At 36.0% G+C, this 18635-nt stretch overlaps 1 protein-coding gene across 1 annotated transcript in view; it reads left to right on the top strand.

Annotated features, from left to right (window-relative positions):
* The window catches only part of ABCA13 (ATP binding cassette subfamily A member 13), a 202159-nt gene extending 183754 nt beyond the window's left edge, over window positions 1-18405 (top strand). The window contains exons 58-62 of the mRNA XM_085305455.1: window positions 1012-1115; window positions 3763-3855; window positions 15028-15133; window positions 16643-16780; window positions 18307-18405. Coding sequence (XP_085161581.1) covers window positions 1012-1115; window positions 3763-3855; window positions 15028-15133; window positions 16643-16780; window positions 18307-18405 — 540 coding nt within the window. The remainder of the gene's footprint in view (window positions 1-1011; window positions 1116-3762; window positions 3856-15027; window positions 15134-16642; window positions 16781-18306) is intronic.
* Window positions 18406-18635: the final 230 nt, after the last annotated feature.

Below are 18635 nucleotides of genomic sequence, written 5' to 3'. Positions count from 1 at the left end.
CTCATAGCCTTTAATTTAGTGATCCTTGGGTTGGGTTTTTTAATTATCTTTGCTTTTTTACCTTTCATTTGACAGCTATCCACATGAAATAGGAGACTGAACTGAATTTATTTTCCCTTCAGACATTGGTGGCTAAGGGACAAAATCGATATCACATAGGATGCTCTGTTCCTTGAGAAATTTTCTTACAAGCTTCAGCTAGAATTCTTTGATGTAAAATATAATGGTCAAGGCCATACCATCATAACAAATGCTGACACTCCTCATGAAATTACTAAAAGCAACTTGAATAGTTTCCTTCTCCTCAGGTTTGAAGTGACAGAGAATGGCTTTTGACAATTAGATATCATTCCTTCTACTTCCATGAACAAAGTCAAAAATTGATTTACTGAGGACAGCATGGTTAGATAGGACAGGGAATGTAGGTTTTTAGCTGTGCTTCTCTCTCTATAGAAACTGTTTGAGCTAGAAATGGGACAAGTCAGAAGGTTTACATGAGTTTTGCACACTGTCTGGATTGATGTTTAATCCTATCGCTTCTTTCAACCATGAATGAGAATTCTTGAAGGAAGGTTTGGGAGCAACTGCTAGGGAATTTATAATCCAGACATAATATCCTTAACTAGGTGTAGTGTGGGAGGTGGCAAATAGCCTTGAATTTATAGGGCTTCTGCCCCAGCTGTTTCTGCCCATGGCAAGTGTATAGGTAGGGAAGAAGGAAGCATTCAACCTTTCCTAAAAGTGAGAAAAGAAACTGCAAATCTCTCCTGCAACAAAAGTATAAAGATGTTTGAGTAAAACAGTACACTTTTAATTTAGAAATAAAGCTATGTGTGCTAGAGGAAAAAAAAAAAAGATAAAGATGCTTTTTAAATAACCTCCTGAAAATATAACTTATTTTAGAGAAAAATATATGCTTTTACTGTGAGTTCTGTTAATTCTTCATGCTGGGCTTGAAGTTTGGTATGTTTTTCCTATGATTAATTGCTGTATTGTTATTTTTTCCTGTAGGATGAACCCAGTTCTGGGATGGATCCCTGCTCTAAACGCTACCTTTGGAAAACCATCCTGAAAGAAGTTCAAGATGGTTGTGCAGCTGTGCTGACATCTCACAGGTGAGAGTCCTTATCCTAGCAACCAGCATGATCCCACTTTCTCCCCTTGCCTACTGTCGCCTGAGGGCAGAAGAGCATATTCTGAAGGCATGCTGGGGAGTGAAACTCAGAGTATCTTGCTATTTTATAGTAATTCCTTCTGCTTATGAAAGGTGAACTTGCATAAACCCTAATTATTTCCTGTATTTAATTCTCAAGGACTAGATTGTGGCTCAGTGACATTGCAGGCAGAAAAAAGATTTAACGAATTCTTCCTTTTCCATGTTGCTTCTGTGCAATGTTGTCTCCTGTCACTCGAAATACCAAAGTTATCCTTTCGTGGTTGCCCACTTTACAAACCTTTCAAAGGGAGATGGGAATGGAAACCYCACTTCTGACTTTATCAAGGATCCTGGTTTGTATCAGGACATGAAAAGAGTATGCCATGGCATCTTAAAGACAAATGCAATAGATATGCTGTGTATGCACTATATGGTATCTCTGTATGGAATTGCTAGGAGTGACCCTATCTTCTTGGAAGAGTGGATCTACATTAAATATCTTGTCAATTCTCCAATACGGTCATTGGTGTCTCAATTTAATGGAGGAAATGTGAAACTACTTTGTAACATCGATAGTAAATGGAATAAATTACATGTTCCCTGTAGGGAATATAGTGTAGTATAATTATATATAAAGTGGCTTTAGCTGAGGCAGAGATCATGAATACATGCCCAGAAGGGACAGAACTAATTAATCAAAACAGCAACATAACATTCTGGACAAATGAATTGTGAAGTAATAGATGAAGCAATAAAAGAATGCAATAAAATGTTCTTTTAATATTTGTTAGATATTGTTAATTTTTTCAGGTGTTGTCAAAATGTGTTTCTTGTCCCTGGACGTGCATGTGCTTCAGTACTGCTGAAAAAAATACTCTCAGAAATTTTGACTATTATATTTCTGGAAATGGATTCTTTAAAATCACTTTAGATGTATAGAGTATTTAGTGTATCTGAACCCTAGGTGTTTACCAGCTCGTTCAGTTCAGGAGCAGAAGCTATATAATGTCAGTTAAATTGAGTGAATTTCAGAAAACAGTGCAGTTTGACTTTTCARTCCAGGTTGAGAACCCTCTGGTGTCAAACAGCAGCTAAACAGAAGGTAATTGTGATTTTGTTACTAATATGTTGTAACAAGAAAATAAACTAAATCCATCAAATAAATTGTTACTAATTACTTATTTAGCTTGACAAATTAATGACTTTCAACTGGAGCAGTTATGCCACTATAGAGTGGCAGTCCACATAGATTTCATTTCTAATTAATAAGACGTTTTGTGCCAGGCTGGATGAAGGAGAGATTATTTTGTATTTGCTGAAGGCTGTTGGAGATATCCCAGATTCTTTCAAAGGCTACTTACACAACTAAAGTAATGTACATCAGCAAATAAATGAACAYGGTACAGAGATGGTTTCAGGTATGAAAAATAGTATTTGTGGTCAGTTAGCTTAATTTTCAGGGAGAACATTTAACTATTTTATTGGTTTTGTTGTAAGAGGGGAGAGGAGTGAGGTTGTATTAATTGTCCATACAAACCTATTTGTGTCATTTTGCCACAGCTGGTGAGTGTTATGCCAAGCTCTCATTGGAAGGTACCGCACCACAGACAGACCTGAATGTAGAGTTTATCTCCTGTTTTYTGGGAAGACATGTTAGTAGCCCACTCTCCATCCCTCTCAAACATAATGGCTTATGGTTTAGCAGTTCTTGCCGTATCCCTGTCCCATTTTAAGAGTGTGCCTAAGAGGATACTTCCGTTGCAATACTCATGCTCTCTCAGGTAAAARTGCTAGAATTTGTATGGATATAGGGCTCAGTCTATCTCAGAGGGGCTGGGAAGTGCACACAGTGAACTGCAAGGACATCAAACAACTTTAATGTCTGTTTTGTGTGGWGAAATATGTCCTCACTGAAGTGCTGTGTTTAAGCTGATGCTTTGTAAAAACTGCTCACGTAATTCTGTATGATCTGTAGCAGGGCAGCCCATCTGCCATAAGCTTTACAAGTCAAAGTTGTTCATTATCATTTGAAGCAGTTGCTTGCAACAGGATTCTGCTCTTCAGCTGCATTTGTGTCCTAAATTCTGTTTGGATTGTCATTTTTTGCATCTGTTGTGKCCAGCAATCAGACCAAGGCTAACTTTAGCTGTGTAAGGATATGTACCATACAAGAGGCAGCTGAGCAAACTTTCATTTTCCTCCTCTGTCTCTTAGCTTAAAGTGAGCATAAGCAGTTATTAAAGGGAATAACAATGTTCASGGTGCTTGTACTCAGTGACATTGCTGAGACTGCCTATCAGGTATTTGACTTTACTAATAAAACTTATATATTGCGGACAGAATTGTCCAATTAGTTCTAGACTACAAACATAAATTCATTTTTATGGCTTGCTTCTAGCTGTCATGTGGTAATAAATTTTGGTATGAACTGACTGTGACTACAATTTGAACTGTTGACCTAAAAGTCGAAGGTTTTGTGTAGCAATTTTTGCAGCTTTCCAGTTTCCTTCCTTTTTAATTAAAAGTTAAGTATAAATACAGTTCTGTTTTCACTGTTATTCTTTTAATCTTTTTTTCTGTCCCTCCTCCCCAACCTTGCTTTCTAGTATGGAAGAATGTGAAGCCCTCTGCACACGGCTTGCTATTATGGTCAATGGAGCTTTCAAGTGTCTCGGTTCTCCTCAGCACATTAAAAACAGGTATTATATGCTAACAACAAACCTTCTGAAGCTACATTCAATGTAAGAACTGGCAAGACGTTTTAATAGTGCCAATAAATACATACGACTGCCAAGCACATCTTTCATTTTCTCCTGTCATTAAAGTTAAAACAGAGCCAATTAGGATATCTTAACAAACTAATTTGACGTATGGCATTACTAAAATGCTTTGTAGTCTGTACTGGCAGTTGAAAGAGACAGATTTGTATCTAAATGAAGCACTTCCGTACTCAGACTGAGAAATACATTGTGGGAATTTAACATTTTGTTGTACTATAAAATACTCTTGTTACTTGTGACTAAGGTCTTCTACTTCCTATTCCTGGACTGAACGAGCCTCCCTTGTGCTTTACATCTACTCATAAATCTAATTTGGTATCTGTAAATGGAGATGTTTATTCAGAGGGYGAACTCAAATAACTGTTAGGAAAATGGGCCCAGAACTGGAGGAGAAAGTTGCTGGAACTTGCAGCTGAAACATTTACATTCCGTATTAAAAAGAACTGTGACACACAGAYGGTCCACTGTGTAAAATCACATAGCTTACCTGGAAGCAGCAAAGCGATGCTGATTTGTACCAGCTCAAAGTTTAGTGCTCTTAAGTGCAGGTACATTTGACAACATAAACAAGCTCTCCAGTAATGTTTTAGAGTTATTGCCTGTGATGGCTATAGAGGACTATCTGTGTCACAGACAACTTTTGTCCCTCTTGAGGGCAATTTTGGCTTTTTGTCCTTCACTTTAGATAGAACTGCAGGCCCTTGTTTCGTAGCGACGTTGGCATGAGAGGCCTGATTCWTATTGACTTTAATAAGCTCTTTCATTTTAATGCTCTTTAACCAGTAAGACTTTCAGCTAGAGGCCTTACAAAGGGGATGATGAAAAGAACAGAGGTCTGTATCTACATTTCTCATTGGTCTGTGGGATCATAGCTGCCTTTACAWGGTTGCATGCCTTTCAGAAGGTACTTACTTCCATTTCTGGAGGCGTAAAAAGTTCAGCAGTTTCTGCTTCTTTTGCCTGTAGCTCTTTGTCTTTGCCAGCCTGTCCGCTCTWCTCAAATCTCACAGGTAGAGTGGCCTGTTTCCCCACTAGCTACACTACTTTAGTAGGAGTTCAGGCACTCTTTATTACTCTTCCAATAATAGAGAAAGGGATAGATGTCTGCAGACAGACACTTGGATCTTGGRTGGGTGAAACTGCTTTTTTGAAGATGTGTTGCCCTCTAATAAGGGGGGATAGTATTACTAGACTCCTAAWGTAGGCATGTGCATAAAAGTAGCTAGGTAGATCCAGGTCTCCCTTTGCTGTGTTTCAGATCATCTGGAGTGAGTATGTTTCTCTGTCTTCTTAGCTTGACCTTGAAAGAGGAAAATCAGATTCCACAAAGACTAGGTTCACCTTTATCTTCTGTGACTTTATCATTGTTTTGCCACTCCTGATGTTTTTTTAAGCAGTTATCTTTTCATCTAACTTCTTAGGAAGTAAGCCATCATAAACAAATGCTCAGATGTGTGCACCATATTTATAAAAATAGCACAGATATTTATCAATTTCCATATACTGTCTCTGCAAGTATACCTCTTTCAGATCATAGCAAGAAAAACAATGGAACGAAATAACTRTATGACACACTAGAAGTATCTTCAAATCCATTCTGATGCCACCTGCTGACATAAATCAAGTATTCAGAAATGAAGGCTATATAAGCTCCTCTTTTAAACTTTCCAAAGGAAGATAATGATAAAAGAATTTTTGGTAGTCACATTCATAGTGATTATTTGTTAAAAATCTTTGTAATTTAAAAAGCACACCTATCTGCTAAAAGTATTTCATATTAGCAGCTGGTTTGTGTTCTTTATTTTGTCACGACAGTTCTTTATATAAATATGTATCGGTGATATTCATTTGGGATTTTTTAGTATATGCCGTGACTACTAATATTACTTAGGCTTTCTGAAGAAAATCCATAACTGAAATTGCTTTGAAATTTTCATTTAAGGCAGGATGAAAATCCCTTTAACTTCTAGCTTATTGATTGATTCAGTCTCCAAGTTTACCACTCTTATTGTTCTGGAACTTGCTGAATTTTTCTAATCCTTTGGAAAATTTTGTTAGGAGAAAATGCCCACTATTTTTATCAAAGGAATGAATTAAAATCATACAGTTCTAAGGATTTACTCTGACTGCCAAATTAATTTCCTTGGCTTCTGGGAGCAAAGCTACTGTGGGGAGTACTGTCTTTAGCCTCATAAACAACAGGCTGTTAAAGCATGTTGGCGTGGGTTTAGGAAATAGACTTTAAAATTTATTATTATATTTTTAAACCTGTAGTAAAATTATTTCTATTATTCTTTGGCAAACTTTTGATAAGTGCTGGAAGAAGCCATAGTGTGTCCCTGTACTCCTATTATTTTCTTGCTTACTCTTGCTCCCAGACTTCCCTCCAGACACAGCATGTGGCTGTGGTTTTCTTTACCTGTTACTCCAGAACAGCCTCCTAAACCCCAGGCTCTTACACACTTGATAAGTAAGATCATCGTTACAGGATTAAGAAAGCCAATACCTCAGTGTAATTCATCTTTTAAACTTATTTGAAGAAAATTTCCAGGTATGCTACAATATAGCTTAGTATATTGTTGTAAACTTTCAATTTTCTCACTTTCTACTCTACCTATGAGCTTTCTCATTTTYATTAAAAATTTCCAGGATCTGAAAGCAGATCTCGTTATTCCTTCCTTCACATATTTTCCTTCTGTCGATATGATTTAATGTCATTCTTACTCCCGTAAAGAGGGAGACATTATTCCTTCTGAAGTGGTAGAGCGTAAGCACTCCTAAATCTACTGTTCAGGAATACGTGCCTGTCAAAGATCACTTTCCTTTACAGCCACCTCCATTGCTGTAGTCACTTCCATTTTTCAATGTTTTCCTACATTAACACTCCCTAGTGTATTTGTCCCTGGCAGCATCTTACATTTTGTYTAAAACAAAACCATTCCATTAAACAAAGTAATTGAAGGAAAGCATAAGAAAAACTGATTTTTCTGCATCTGATTAATCTAAATTACTCCTACTGAAAAAATATTTTCTTGTTGGGGAGTATGTGTGTTAATTTACTCTTATTTATAAGCAGCTCTTGAGATCTAGTCTAGCTTTAATTTGTTTCTACAAATCAAATTGAATAAATATTTAAAAATCAATTGCAGGTCACCTGATCTAGGTTTCGTTAGGTGAAAGAAAGAAAKCTAAATATTGTATAAACTTTTAAACCAAATAAAACCTCCCTATGGATTTTATTTATGCTGGAATTAGTCCTCTATTGTAAGAAATATCAGTAGAAGCACTTTTTTTTATTACATGTGATAACATTAACATATCAAGAATGTTTTTTTCTATTTGTAAATATAGTTACATTCATATTTTTTCAACCCTTCTTGGGGTTTCATCTGTCTCGATGGAAATCCTCAAGATTATTTCTTTGCTTTTATTTTTATACCATTACAGCATGTAATGTCCAGATTATGATCTCCTTTTTCATGGATCAGTGCTGAAGATTTAATGGGGTCTTTTTTGAGGCCATGTTAGATTTGCTTCTTAGCTGTGGTAGGAAGTTTCAGGGATTCAGCTTTTTCTGTCAGTACACTTTCAACCATTGGCAGACGTGAAAGACCATAGTCTTGGACTGAATACAGTTTTGTCAGATGGCAGTACARAGTTGTTCTATGAAGGGTATGGGTGAGGTCCAAGAAGATGCTAATGTGTAGCATAAAAGCTTCATAGGGATATAAAAAATGACACAAGCAGCTTTTAATGTGTGAGACTGGMTTCATTTTTCTAGCTCTTATGCAAATCTGTTGTAAATTGTTCATCCAAAAACTCTCTTCATTACGATTGTAATGGGGGGATTGTATGGGGTCTTCCTCACAGTTGTTGAGCCCTGATTGTATTTATCTATGTTTAAATAGATTTAAAGTACCTTCAAATGTTTCTCAGTAGTATAATAAGTGTTGGACTTCTTCAGAAAGGCCTTTCATTGCAGGTGGCAAATTTCTGAATAATGCCAAAAAAAGATAATGTTAGCTGGAAAGAATGAGTTGAAGGATAATTTCCAAAAAAGTTAGTATCTTAGTTCTAGATATAGTTTGTAGAGATAGATGTGCTAGCAGTTGTGCCTGTTAAAATCTAATTTCAGTTGACTCCTGCCAACTAAGTCAATTACTGTAGATTGTGAATGGATTACATTTAAATGCTCTCTCCAGTATTCTCCATTCTACTTAATGCTTTTTAAAAAAATCACAGAAGTGTTTCCATGTTAGATACAGCTGGCCAATCCTCTGAGAACAACATTTTGAATACTGTCCTTCATTTTAAGGCCATCTGGACAGACTTCTCGCAGCCGAGAAACCCATACCAATTTTTCAAGTGCTGGACACGCATCAAGTCTATGCTCAAATAGACTTGCAAGCCATCTGATTAAATTACCCAGCAATTAATCCATTTGTTATAGCAGAGTCAGAATGGAAAATATGTTGCCAAGCTATTTACGTTTTACATTTTTTAAAGGTTGATTAAGAATATTTTATTGCTTTTCTCAAGACAACTCACACATGTAGATTTCTTAAATGRGAAAGAGAGGATTAAGTTTAAAGATCTCATGAATGTTTCAACTTTCAATGAAAACAGTGTTTTCATACTAACAGATACAGCAGTAAGTTTAGTGCTGTAAAATGTACAAGTGATGGTATTCAAGAACATAATTTTTATTCCTATTGGCTAGAAAACATGAATTCCTTTTGTATATGAAAAAAGTATTAGGGCAGTGGATGCATACATGTGTATTTGTGTAATATAGCTGTTTGTTTATCTTCCCAGAGGAAAACTTGAAGAAAAGAGTTCTACAATCTTTAAAACATACTTTTATACTATATTTTCCATATGATATGGGAGCTATGTAACTGTTTATTTAATAAGTAGCAGCTAATTAAGATTTCACATTCGCCTTTCTTTAGTGCATAATCTGTGTGCTGTCTCTACTGCACATTTTTTCAAACCTCTCTGTAAATATAGTATTATCAGCATTCACTGGTGCTGTATCACAGTGCTTAATGTCATAGAGTGGTAAGGTTGGAAGGGACCTCTGGAGATCATCTAGTCCAACCCTCAGGGTAGCCCATACAGGGATTGAACCCGCAACCTTGGCATTAGCAGCACCACGCTCTAACCSACTGAGCTGTTTCACAACACATCTGAGGAAAAGATTCTGAAATGATCCTTCCMATTTTAGAGAAGAGCGACTGAAGGGTGACGCACACACYAACATTAAAAGCTTTTGGGTAGTTAGTCTGAGCTGTTTGTGGCTAAATACTTTCATTTTTTTTAACATTACATAGCATTTAGTACTTTAAAAGTGCGATCAAAAGAACAGGGTCTATTAAATTCTGTTGTAGTTGCGAATGTTTTTGAAAATACTGTGAATTCCTTCTGCAGATTGAAGCCTTAGGTCTCGACACGGGCACCTATACAGACAGGAAGGCAGATGTGAAAAACGTGATCTGAGTTACCACAGTTCACACGTGTGTGCTGGAGTGGAAGGATAAAATTCAATTTCCCAGAGCAATATTCATCCCCAGCACTGTGAACAACTTCTCTTTCTCATCATTCTGCTATCTTTTTTTACCACATTTTCCAAATGTKACATTAAATAAAGCCATTTCTCCAAGAATGTTGCCCCAGTATATCCTGTGAGCAATTCATGATACGGTTTTCTGGAAGAGAGGCTATGTGATGATGTAAYTAAAAATTTGTAAATGCAAAAATACCGATGATTTAAAATACAAATTTCATGGTGGSCCCTCATTATGGTATTACATAACTTGAGAACTTGACTCTGAAACTTGATAGTGTCCTTTTAATAGATATTCTAGTGCATAAAGTCCTAATTAAAAAAAAACTTTAAAAAATTAGAAAAAAGAATCCATTTGATAACAATGCAATGGTACCAAAATTGTTGGAAACATTCAGGTTTTCACWTCACCCCAAAGATTTAATAATCCCTCTACTTTTAATCTACTTTTTAAAGAAACACACACCTTAAAATCTTCCATCAGGATAAAATTCAGAAGTTACATTTAAATTCTTTCAGCCTAGGTTGTGCTGGCAACCTCTACTTTTAGGTTCAAACCCAATGAMATAAAACACTTCAACTTTTTCAGTCCAGAACAAGAAATATGCTAAGTATGACCTTGATTTGAAGCYAAAGCAGGGGAAAAAGAGGCAGTATTTAAATTATCTAGGATTAAACAAATGCTGTGACTGGAGGGAGAGACTCAAGATCACTTTTCACCGTCATTTGTTGTAGGCCTTCAATGTTACTTGGGGCTGGATGTGCCTGCAGTGGGAACAAGATCTTTGTAGCGTATGCAGAGAGGCTGCAGTTGCGGGAACACAGAGCAAAGAGCATATGGCATGGCTTTACCTACCCACTTTGGGAGATGTGGGGGAAGTCTTCTGTTGTTCACAGCCTGTGAGCACCATCTTAATTAGGTCCAGACTCCTTTTTTGCACTACTTTCTCCTGTTTTTTGCTGTTGAACCCTAGAAGCCCTGTTGAGGAAACAGTTTCGGGGCTTCATAGGCTCTGCCATTGACCTTGTACAGAATTATGATGCTGGTGTTCCTGTTTCTCTAGCAATATAATATATGGGTAATATGAGAGTGAACCAGATCTCTCACATTTGTCTACATATGCAGGCATACAAACATGTGCATACATAATTCAGAGAGTGAGAGGAAGTTGTTGTCTGAATTGGATGTAACCTCAGACTGTCATTGCTGCAACAACAATATTATTGAATATAGAAATTAACTTTAGATGGTTTGGTGTGAAACCTGGAGTGCATGTGAACAAAAGCATGCATACAGTGTGCTTCAACAAGTATTGTCTGTTCCTTTAACATCTGTCTTTATTTTCAATATATTTATATTTATAATATATTTATATTTCAATTTTTGTTTTCTTTGTAAATTTTACTTGCATCTCTAGGAGAATGCCCTGAATCTGTATCCTGGACATGAGTAATTATATTGAAATAACTAAGTTACCTTTTCTAGATGAGACCTACTCAGTTAAGGAAAGCAGAACCTTATCTCTCTATAAATGAATGCAAACCAAAGCATTGTGGCAAACAGTGCGATAACAGATTATTTCCCCTCTTTGATTTATGGCATATATTCTAAAAGATGCATTAAGTGCTGACATGCTTTTTTATTTTGTTTTCATTTTAATTTTGTTATCCACTAATGTCATTTTGGAGTAATCTTTTGATCTGTCAGAATAGCGCACACATAAAGTATGCACGTTATTTTTCCATAAGTAAACTTTCCAGCAGCTGTACTTATTTGATGTATATATAGAGACATATTCGTCAGGACTTGAAAGCGCAATATTCTCTAGGAAATGTACTCTTTTATTAGTGGCAAGAAATATATGGATGATTAGATGCTCCACTTATTCATCAAGAGTTAGGGTATAGAGTGGTGTTCCTGATCTGCTCCAATGGTAACTCCTCTACTCAATGTTTATGAGAATTTTCAGCCTTTGGACAACTAAATTCACTTCCATTCGCTTTGCATGGCTGGAAGGAGCACCAGGGAAGCAGTCATGGCACTTCCTCACCAGTGCAAGTCTGGCTACACTGAGGATACTTTCCCACGTTACTCAGCCAGCCTCCAGCAACTTGTGGTTTAGAGGCTTGTTAAGCCAGAGGTGATGTATTAGTGGATATATTTTTTTTTCTCATGAATTTTTCTAATTTCTTATTCAGCTCATGTCAAGTTCTGGCATCCAGCACATCCTGTGTCAATGAGTTCTACAGTTTTGTGATGTGCTATAGGGAAAATTACTTCCTCTTACGGATTTTGAACTACCTTCCATATAATTTAATTTGATGTCCTCTGTTCTTGCATGAAAAACGGGGGTATAGAGCGTGAAAAATATTCCTTAATTACTTTCTCTGTCCCAGTCATGATTCTGAGCTCTGTCAGAACACCTTTCTACTATCTAGTCATCTTTCTCCTCAGCTGAAAAATTTTAGCCTATTTAGTAACTCCTAATATGAAAAAATTTCCATTCCTGTTGCTGTTTTATGTTCCTTCCATTCCTTTGTTGTTTGACCTGCACGGCTAGCTTGAGGACCTATGTAGTTATACTAGTGTGGAGTACAGTYGTACCAATAGCTCAAGTATTTATTATCCATCAACCTGTATGTGTTTTGTAGTCCTTGCTAAGATTGTGATTCTGTAGTGTTGCTGTTGTTAATATTCAAGTTAATTAGTTTTTTTAAATCACTGGGAATTTGTGTATTAGTTTCAGTCTCATGGTAGTGTGTTGCTAGATGATGGCTTGGTACTGTACTCGCTCAAGAAATAATATTCCCAGAATTGCTGACTAGTTCAAAGTCRCATTTGAGCAACTAGTTTAACTGGGAAGAGAAGAAAGGGGAAGGATAGACAGGAAAAATAATTTGTGTCAGAATGTGTGTATGTACAACTAAAAATGCAGGTGGTGTTAAAGTAATGTGATAGAAATCAGCAATGGAAAGTGTCTTTGTTGAATAACTTTGAAGAGATGGTGATTCTTTTGCAACAGATGGCTGCTGAACAGGTGTGCTGGCTCAACTTACGCCATTTTAATGATAATGTGTCCCTGCTTAGGTCTTGAACTATCGTGTGCTAAAGGTTTGATCCTAACAGTGCTAATCAAACCAGATTGTACTTTTCTCTGTAATTCTGCTTTGAATTTCTGAATTAGATCAGCTGAATCAGAGGGGAAAGCAGAGTGGGAAAAAATGGTCAACTCAATTTCCATTGCCTCAGTTGGCCACTGAAAGCAACTTGCTGATTACAGCAGAGAGAAATGTTTATTGCTGATCAGCTTACTCAGTATGGAGAGCTCTCATACTAAAATAAATTATAAATACAAGATATAGAAGCTGCATAATTTGACTAACTTTAAAAAATTCTTTAAATCTTTTTATTTGTACCATGATGTCAAAATTTTGATTCTATTCTTTGGAAACTTCACTGTATGCAACATTTCATTTTATGATACTGTTGAATTTCTCAATAAACCAGCATTTTTAAGCTGTAATTCAGCAGTGACTGGGTACAGATGCCAGAAAATGGATCAGAATCAATGATCTCTTGTAAAATGTTGCCTCAGGTTGACTATCATCTAAATTGAACACCCTTGTTAACTATATCCATCTTTGTAACATCTTTTTTATTGTCTCATGCATTTCTACAGGGATGATGCTATGCATTTAAAAGATTTAATTAGAGATCTATCATATGTTAGTAAATTATTGCAAGGCAAACCAGCCAGCCACTGCCTTGAATTCCACCTTGTTTTGGATCCCTCTAGTATAACAGTGCTCATCTGTCGTATCATACCATTCAGTGAATAGTTGGGATCCTTCAGCATGGACTAGATATTCACACACATTCTTTCAACTGGACGATACATCAGGAATGCTTCCTTCTCCTTACTCTGTTTCAGACAGTTCAATGGTTTCATTTGGCTGCAATAGGGGGAAAAAAAACCCAACCCCCCAATAGTTTATTTGTAATGAGATCTTCTGTATAGTTCTATATATTCTTCTATATATTTTTATGCAGAAGCTGCCATTGTCATGCCTAAAATGTAGCAACTATGGTTTTATATTACAGAGAGTAATAGGAACTTGTCTGAAAAGATCCTTGAAAATTATGCTTTATTCTTTCAATTCACCTCAAGTTCTTAATAAAATAAAATCTCTAATCTAGCATTTTTTCACAGTATAATGAAGTCAATGAAGACTCTATTATATTATATTAACAGAGGTTCTGGTCAATAAAAAAACCAAATGTTAGAGTCCTTGCTTTGCTATCTATGTATTATATAAATGAGGAACTCGAGGTGCTTCATGTGACATATATTTTGATTGAAGTACTCAGACTGTGGTTAAACTAGAAATATAGCTTAGATTAGCTCCTTTTGTTTTTTATTTTGCTTTGATTGAGATTCTGTAGACACTATTATTTCCTATATTTGAAAAGGATAGCATCGTACAGTTTTCCACTCTACTTACTTTTGCTTTGATCATATAAAGATGTACTTCATACATGTCAGATGCAAATAACCCAGCTGCTATCCTGAATCACAGGCTGCACACAGAAAAGATGTGGGAAGGTATTGGCATGAGGCAGACCTATTGAAGCTAGTCAGTAGAAACTGGAGTAAAGGATCTGGGAATGAGTAACTGTGGAGCTGGAGAGTGAAGGAAAAGAAATAAAGGCTGCAACCGGTGCCCCTGTCTCTCTGCCGTGCTCTGCCCCCCATCAGGCAAATCACACCCTGGGAACTGGTGCTGCATGTCTTCAGCTGCTTGAGCAATGTGCTTGAGAATATGTTTGCAATTTCAGTGTTTATGGGTTTATTGTAACTTCCTCAGCTAAATATTAGGAGCGAGTAAATCTAATAAAAAATAATGTGTGAATTAGATTGCCTGTGCTTAACTTTATCACTTGTATATTGAGAGAGAGAAATAGATTGCCTAAGTTATTCTAGGAGACAGACTGTAGCTATAGTGCTAAAGAAAACTTATTAACTTTGCCACCTCCCTAAATACCCCTATACTTTGCTTTGTGTATCTGTAAAACACGGTTGGACTCGCATTTGCTGAAATAAAAGCTGTGCTGCTTTGTTAAGAGATCTTAAAAATGTTCTAATTTTTGCTCACTAAAAGTTAAGGATTTTTTTTTCTGTATTTGACATTGGTAAAATTCACAGTTTGTTTTATTTAACTATTTAAAGCAGTATATTAAAACATACTTTAATTAATATAACATTAGGTACTTCAGATAATGACTTATAGTAACTAAAACAATAGATAAGGAAAACAAGGATATTGCTTGTTTGTTTCTATTTATTACCATTAATTTAACAACTTTCTCATTAAATCAGTATCTCTTGTCTGATATATTAATACCAAAATCCCAGATAATACAATAGGCATATATGATGTTATTTGACATAATTGTTACAGGAAAATCAATTGGAGCATGTTCTTCTCATCTTCATGGTATAGACGTTTCTGTGTATCATTCTCAGGTTTGGAGATGGTTATTCCATCAAGGTTTGGCTTAGCAAAGAAATAAACTATGGAAAGGTCATTTTGGACTGTCTACAACTTCATTTTCCTGGAACACGTTTTAAGGTACATCAGAAATTCTTTATCATAGTAATTGTTCTATGGTAGTATTAAATTTAGGATAATGAGAACAAAAGAGTTTTTAATACATGGATTTGGTCTCTCTTTCTGAAAAGACTGTATATGGTTATCCCTTTTATTTTCTTGTTCAGCAACTCATTTAAATCTGACTCATGATATTGGTCGAGTTAATAACATCCAACTCCAAATAGCCCTTCAGGCAACATAAACAAACAGGCAATTTCTGAGAGTGACAATTTCCTTTTTCTTTTATTGTTGACCTGGTTGAACTTTGCTTTATGCTCATCTGAAGTAAGAATGCACTGCAGTCGCTCACTAAGCATATTTGCTTTGATAGTAAATGGCGTTGCAGTAAGGTTCATAGATGGTAACTCTCATGCTCTTTGCTGGGATTGTTTTATTTGATATGGAGGCCTACAAACTAATCATAGTAATTAGATTCCAAGGAAAACTCTTGACCTTAATGCATCYTCCCCCCCTCCATTTGCATTTAGGAAAAATATCATGTAAGCCTATCATTATTTTAATATGTGCATACCTATCTATATGTAGGTACATATACATGTGTGCGTGTGTGTTTGCATGCATTTATAAGTACATATTTTACACACAACTGCACACACTCTATATGTATATATATATGTGTGTATATATATGCACACATAAATATGTGTAGGCCATATCAGAACAAACACTCTTAACATATTTATTAGGGCCTTTTTTTTACCTGGGAAGCTTACTGGCAAATGCACAGAATTAAGAGAGGAGAATTCTTCTTAAGCAGAAATAAAATTAAANAAAAAAAAAAAAAAAAAAAAAAAAAGAAGAGGTGTGAGAGGATCCTACTGAAAACATTACACTTACTAAATATTCTTTTATGTCTTATCCTATGGCCACATACATTTTGTTTTCTTGTATTTCTGTGCTAGTTCAGTTCGAAGATCAGAGGCAATCTTCTGTATAAAAACTCAGAATCAGCTCGCAAATTTACAGAGACCTTTGTTTTCTTAGATTCAAGTTATTCATTCATATAATGATGTGAGAATCCAGTGTTTTTTTACTTTGTAAAGTACAGAATTATGTATATTTACCGTATGTATGTTTGTAAAGCATATTGATAAATAAACAAGGTAAAGTTTGCTTTATTTCCTCATGTTTTCCCAGACCTCCTTTTAATATGGATAACTCTTCCTTTTAATAGGGATAACTCAGGTGGATTAAAAACCTATACTATAACATTGTCCTAAATGTATGTAATTTCCATGAGATTAAGAAAGTGCCAGCTCAGAACTTGCACAAAATGCCTGTGTTCTGAGTCTGATCAGCAAACGTTTTATTGTGCCGCTAATGTAGACAGAATTCTTGTTTAAAAACCATATTTTCCACATTCATCTGCAACCTATCAGCCTACTGAAACCAGATTAGTTATAAGTATAATCCATTATCATCGTGCATTCATTTTTACCTGTTTTTGTTATTCTTGCTCATTTTAAGGGACAGCATCTTAATCTGCTCGAGTACCATGTACCACAAAGTCAGGGATGCTTAGCAGAGCTCTTCAGAGTCCTAGAGAATCACAAAACTTTTCTCCAAATCAAGCACTACTCCATCAACCAAACTACTTTAGAGCAGGTATTGTTTTCTTTCTTTTTCTAAACCTACTGTGTTAATGTAATTATATATTGCAGTAGAATACTGATTTTCTGGAACTAAGCAAAGAGATAAACCATTAGTTCCAGGACATCTCAGGCATACACAGTAATTTCATGAACCCTAACAGTTTTACACTGGAGAAAACTGGGGTGAGTAGTTAAAAGCAGCATGTGAAGCTACATGCTTCTACTATGCTCAAGCACGGTCAGTATTTAGATGCATCTGAATCTGTGAGGCTGAGAAGGTGGGACTGTGAACTGCCCCCTCCTCAGTCAAAAAGCTAGGATCTTTCCAATGTCCTTGGAACCATTCTCTGAACCACTCTCTATGAGTTAGAGTAAACCTTAAACCTACGGGATGTTTTCCTTTGGTGCCTTTCTTTTGCAGTAAGTATTATGTTATCCACTAAGGCACTTTGGAGATGCACAAGCAGGCAGAAGAGACCTCACCACTAATGACTGTGAAATCTTATTTGGGCACAAAGTAGGAAAGAACGATGGCAAYGAAGGGATTCCTGGATGGCTACGATGTGTTAGAGCATCTTTGCGTGCAGATTCTCATTATGTATTCTAGAAACTGAAGGAATTGTATCTGTTGAAAATATTAATTATATATGATATGTGGTGTGTACTTACTCCTATCTCCCATGTGCAAATTGTTAATGAAGTATTCTGATTTGTACTACTCTATGAACTGCTTGTAAACTATCTATTCGCTGAATGGCTGTATGTAAGGTAATTTCAGCTTAAGAATTGTTCCTGAATTTTTCACTCAAGCTTATTTCCTCTCTATTATTCATGATGATTCATCGCCTCAGTCACCTAGTATTGTTTCTGCTCCCTGACTGTGTGTCAATTTTAAAAAGGAAAATAGTTCCTGAATAACAAACACACTTATGATGCATCCTAAGTTTGTTTGCATATGAATATGATTATTTGAATTAAGACAAATCATCTTTTCTGTTGCGTTCCTTGCTGTCAAATAGTTCTGTGATTAAAAAGTAAACAAGCTTTTCTTTAGTGAGGTCTGTTTAAAAAAAAATACGTGTATCAAGGAGGCACAGAGGCACCTGAGTTAAAAGTGTTGAATCATCACTGTACAGGGTTCAGAAGYATACTCTCACCTTTAAATACCTGGACCCTGGTCTGTGGGATGGTGACTGATAGAAACAGCATGCTCAAGTTACCTCTGTGTGCCATTTCAATGCAAAGAAAAAACAATTGTTACCCAATAACTTGTGTAACAGTAAAATAGGCTTTTTGTATACTGTAAGTAACTCATTTTACTATTGTTCTTGTATTTCATCAACCACTGCTGGAGAGGTGAAGAAGGATTGTTTATAAAGTTTACAAAAYGTATCTCTAGAGGGGTTCCATTGACATAAATTACATTTTTTTGTGTGTCAGGAAAGCTTAGAAAAGCAACTGAAGAAAATCTCTAGCTATGTCTCCAAAGTATCAGTTCAAATATTATTTTGTTCATCCTACTTTTTTTATATCTTTCAGGTATTTATTAATTTTGCTACACAACAGCAAGAACAGCAAGAAGTCTTGCATCCTACACAAGAATCTCCCACCATTCTCCGTGACCACCTGCCAGTCTAGGCTCAGAATACAGAACAGCTACATATATGTGTGTGTGTATGTTTGTGTACATGTTCATATATTTTACACGTAATAAGTTTTTTCAGCTGTTAACAGCTAGTCTGAGAAGCAAAAAGTGGTGAAATGAATGGAGCAGAGGTGAGTYTGCTTATGTAGGCCAGAAGGAATGCAACCAGTTCTTAGTAAAAGCAAGAGAATAGTCGTGTACAGACCAAAAAAAAAGCCACCAA

The sequence above is a fragment of the Rhea americana genome, unplaced genomic scaffold (assembly GCF_003343005.1).
Source record: "Rhea americana isolate MKP2758 unplaced genomic scaffold, rheAme1 scaffold_220, whole genome shotgun sequence".
In the NCBI taxonomy this organism is placed as follows: Eukaryota; Metazoa; Chordata; class Aves; order Rheiformes; family Rheidae; genus Rhea; species Rhea americana.
Note: the sequence above shows the minus strand (reverse complement) of the source record. Positions and strands in the feature narration are given on the sequence as shown.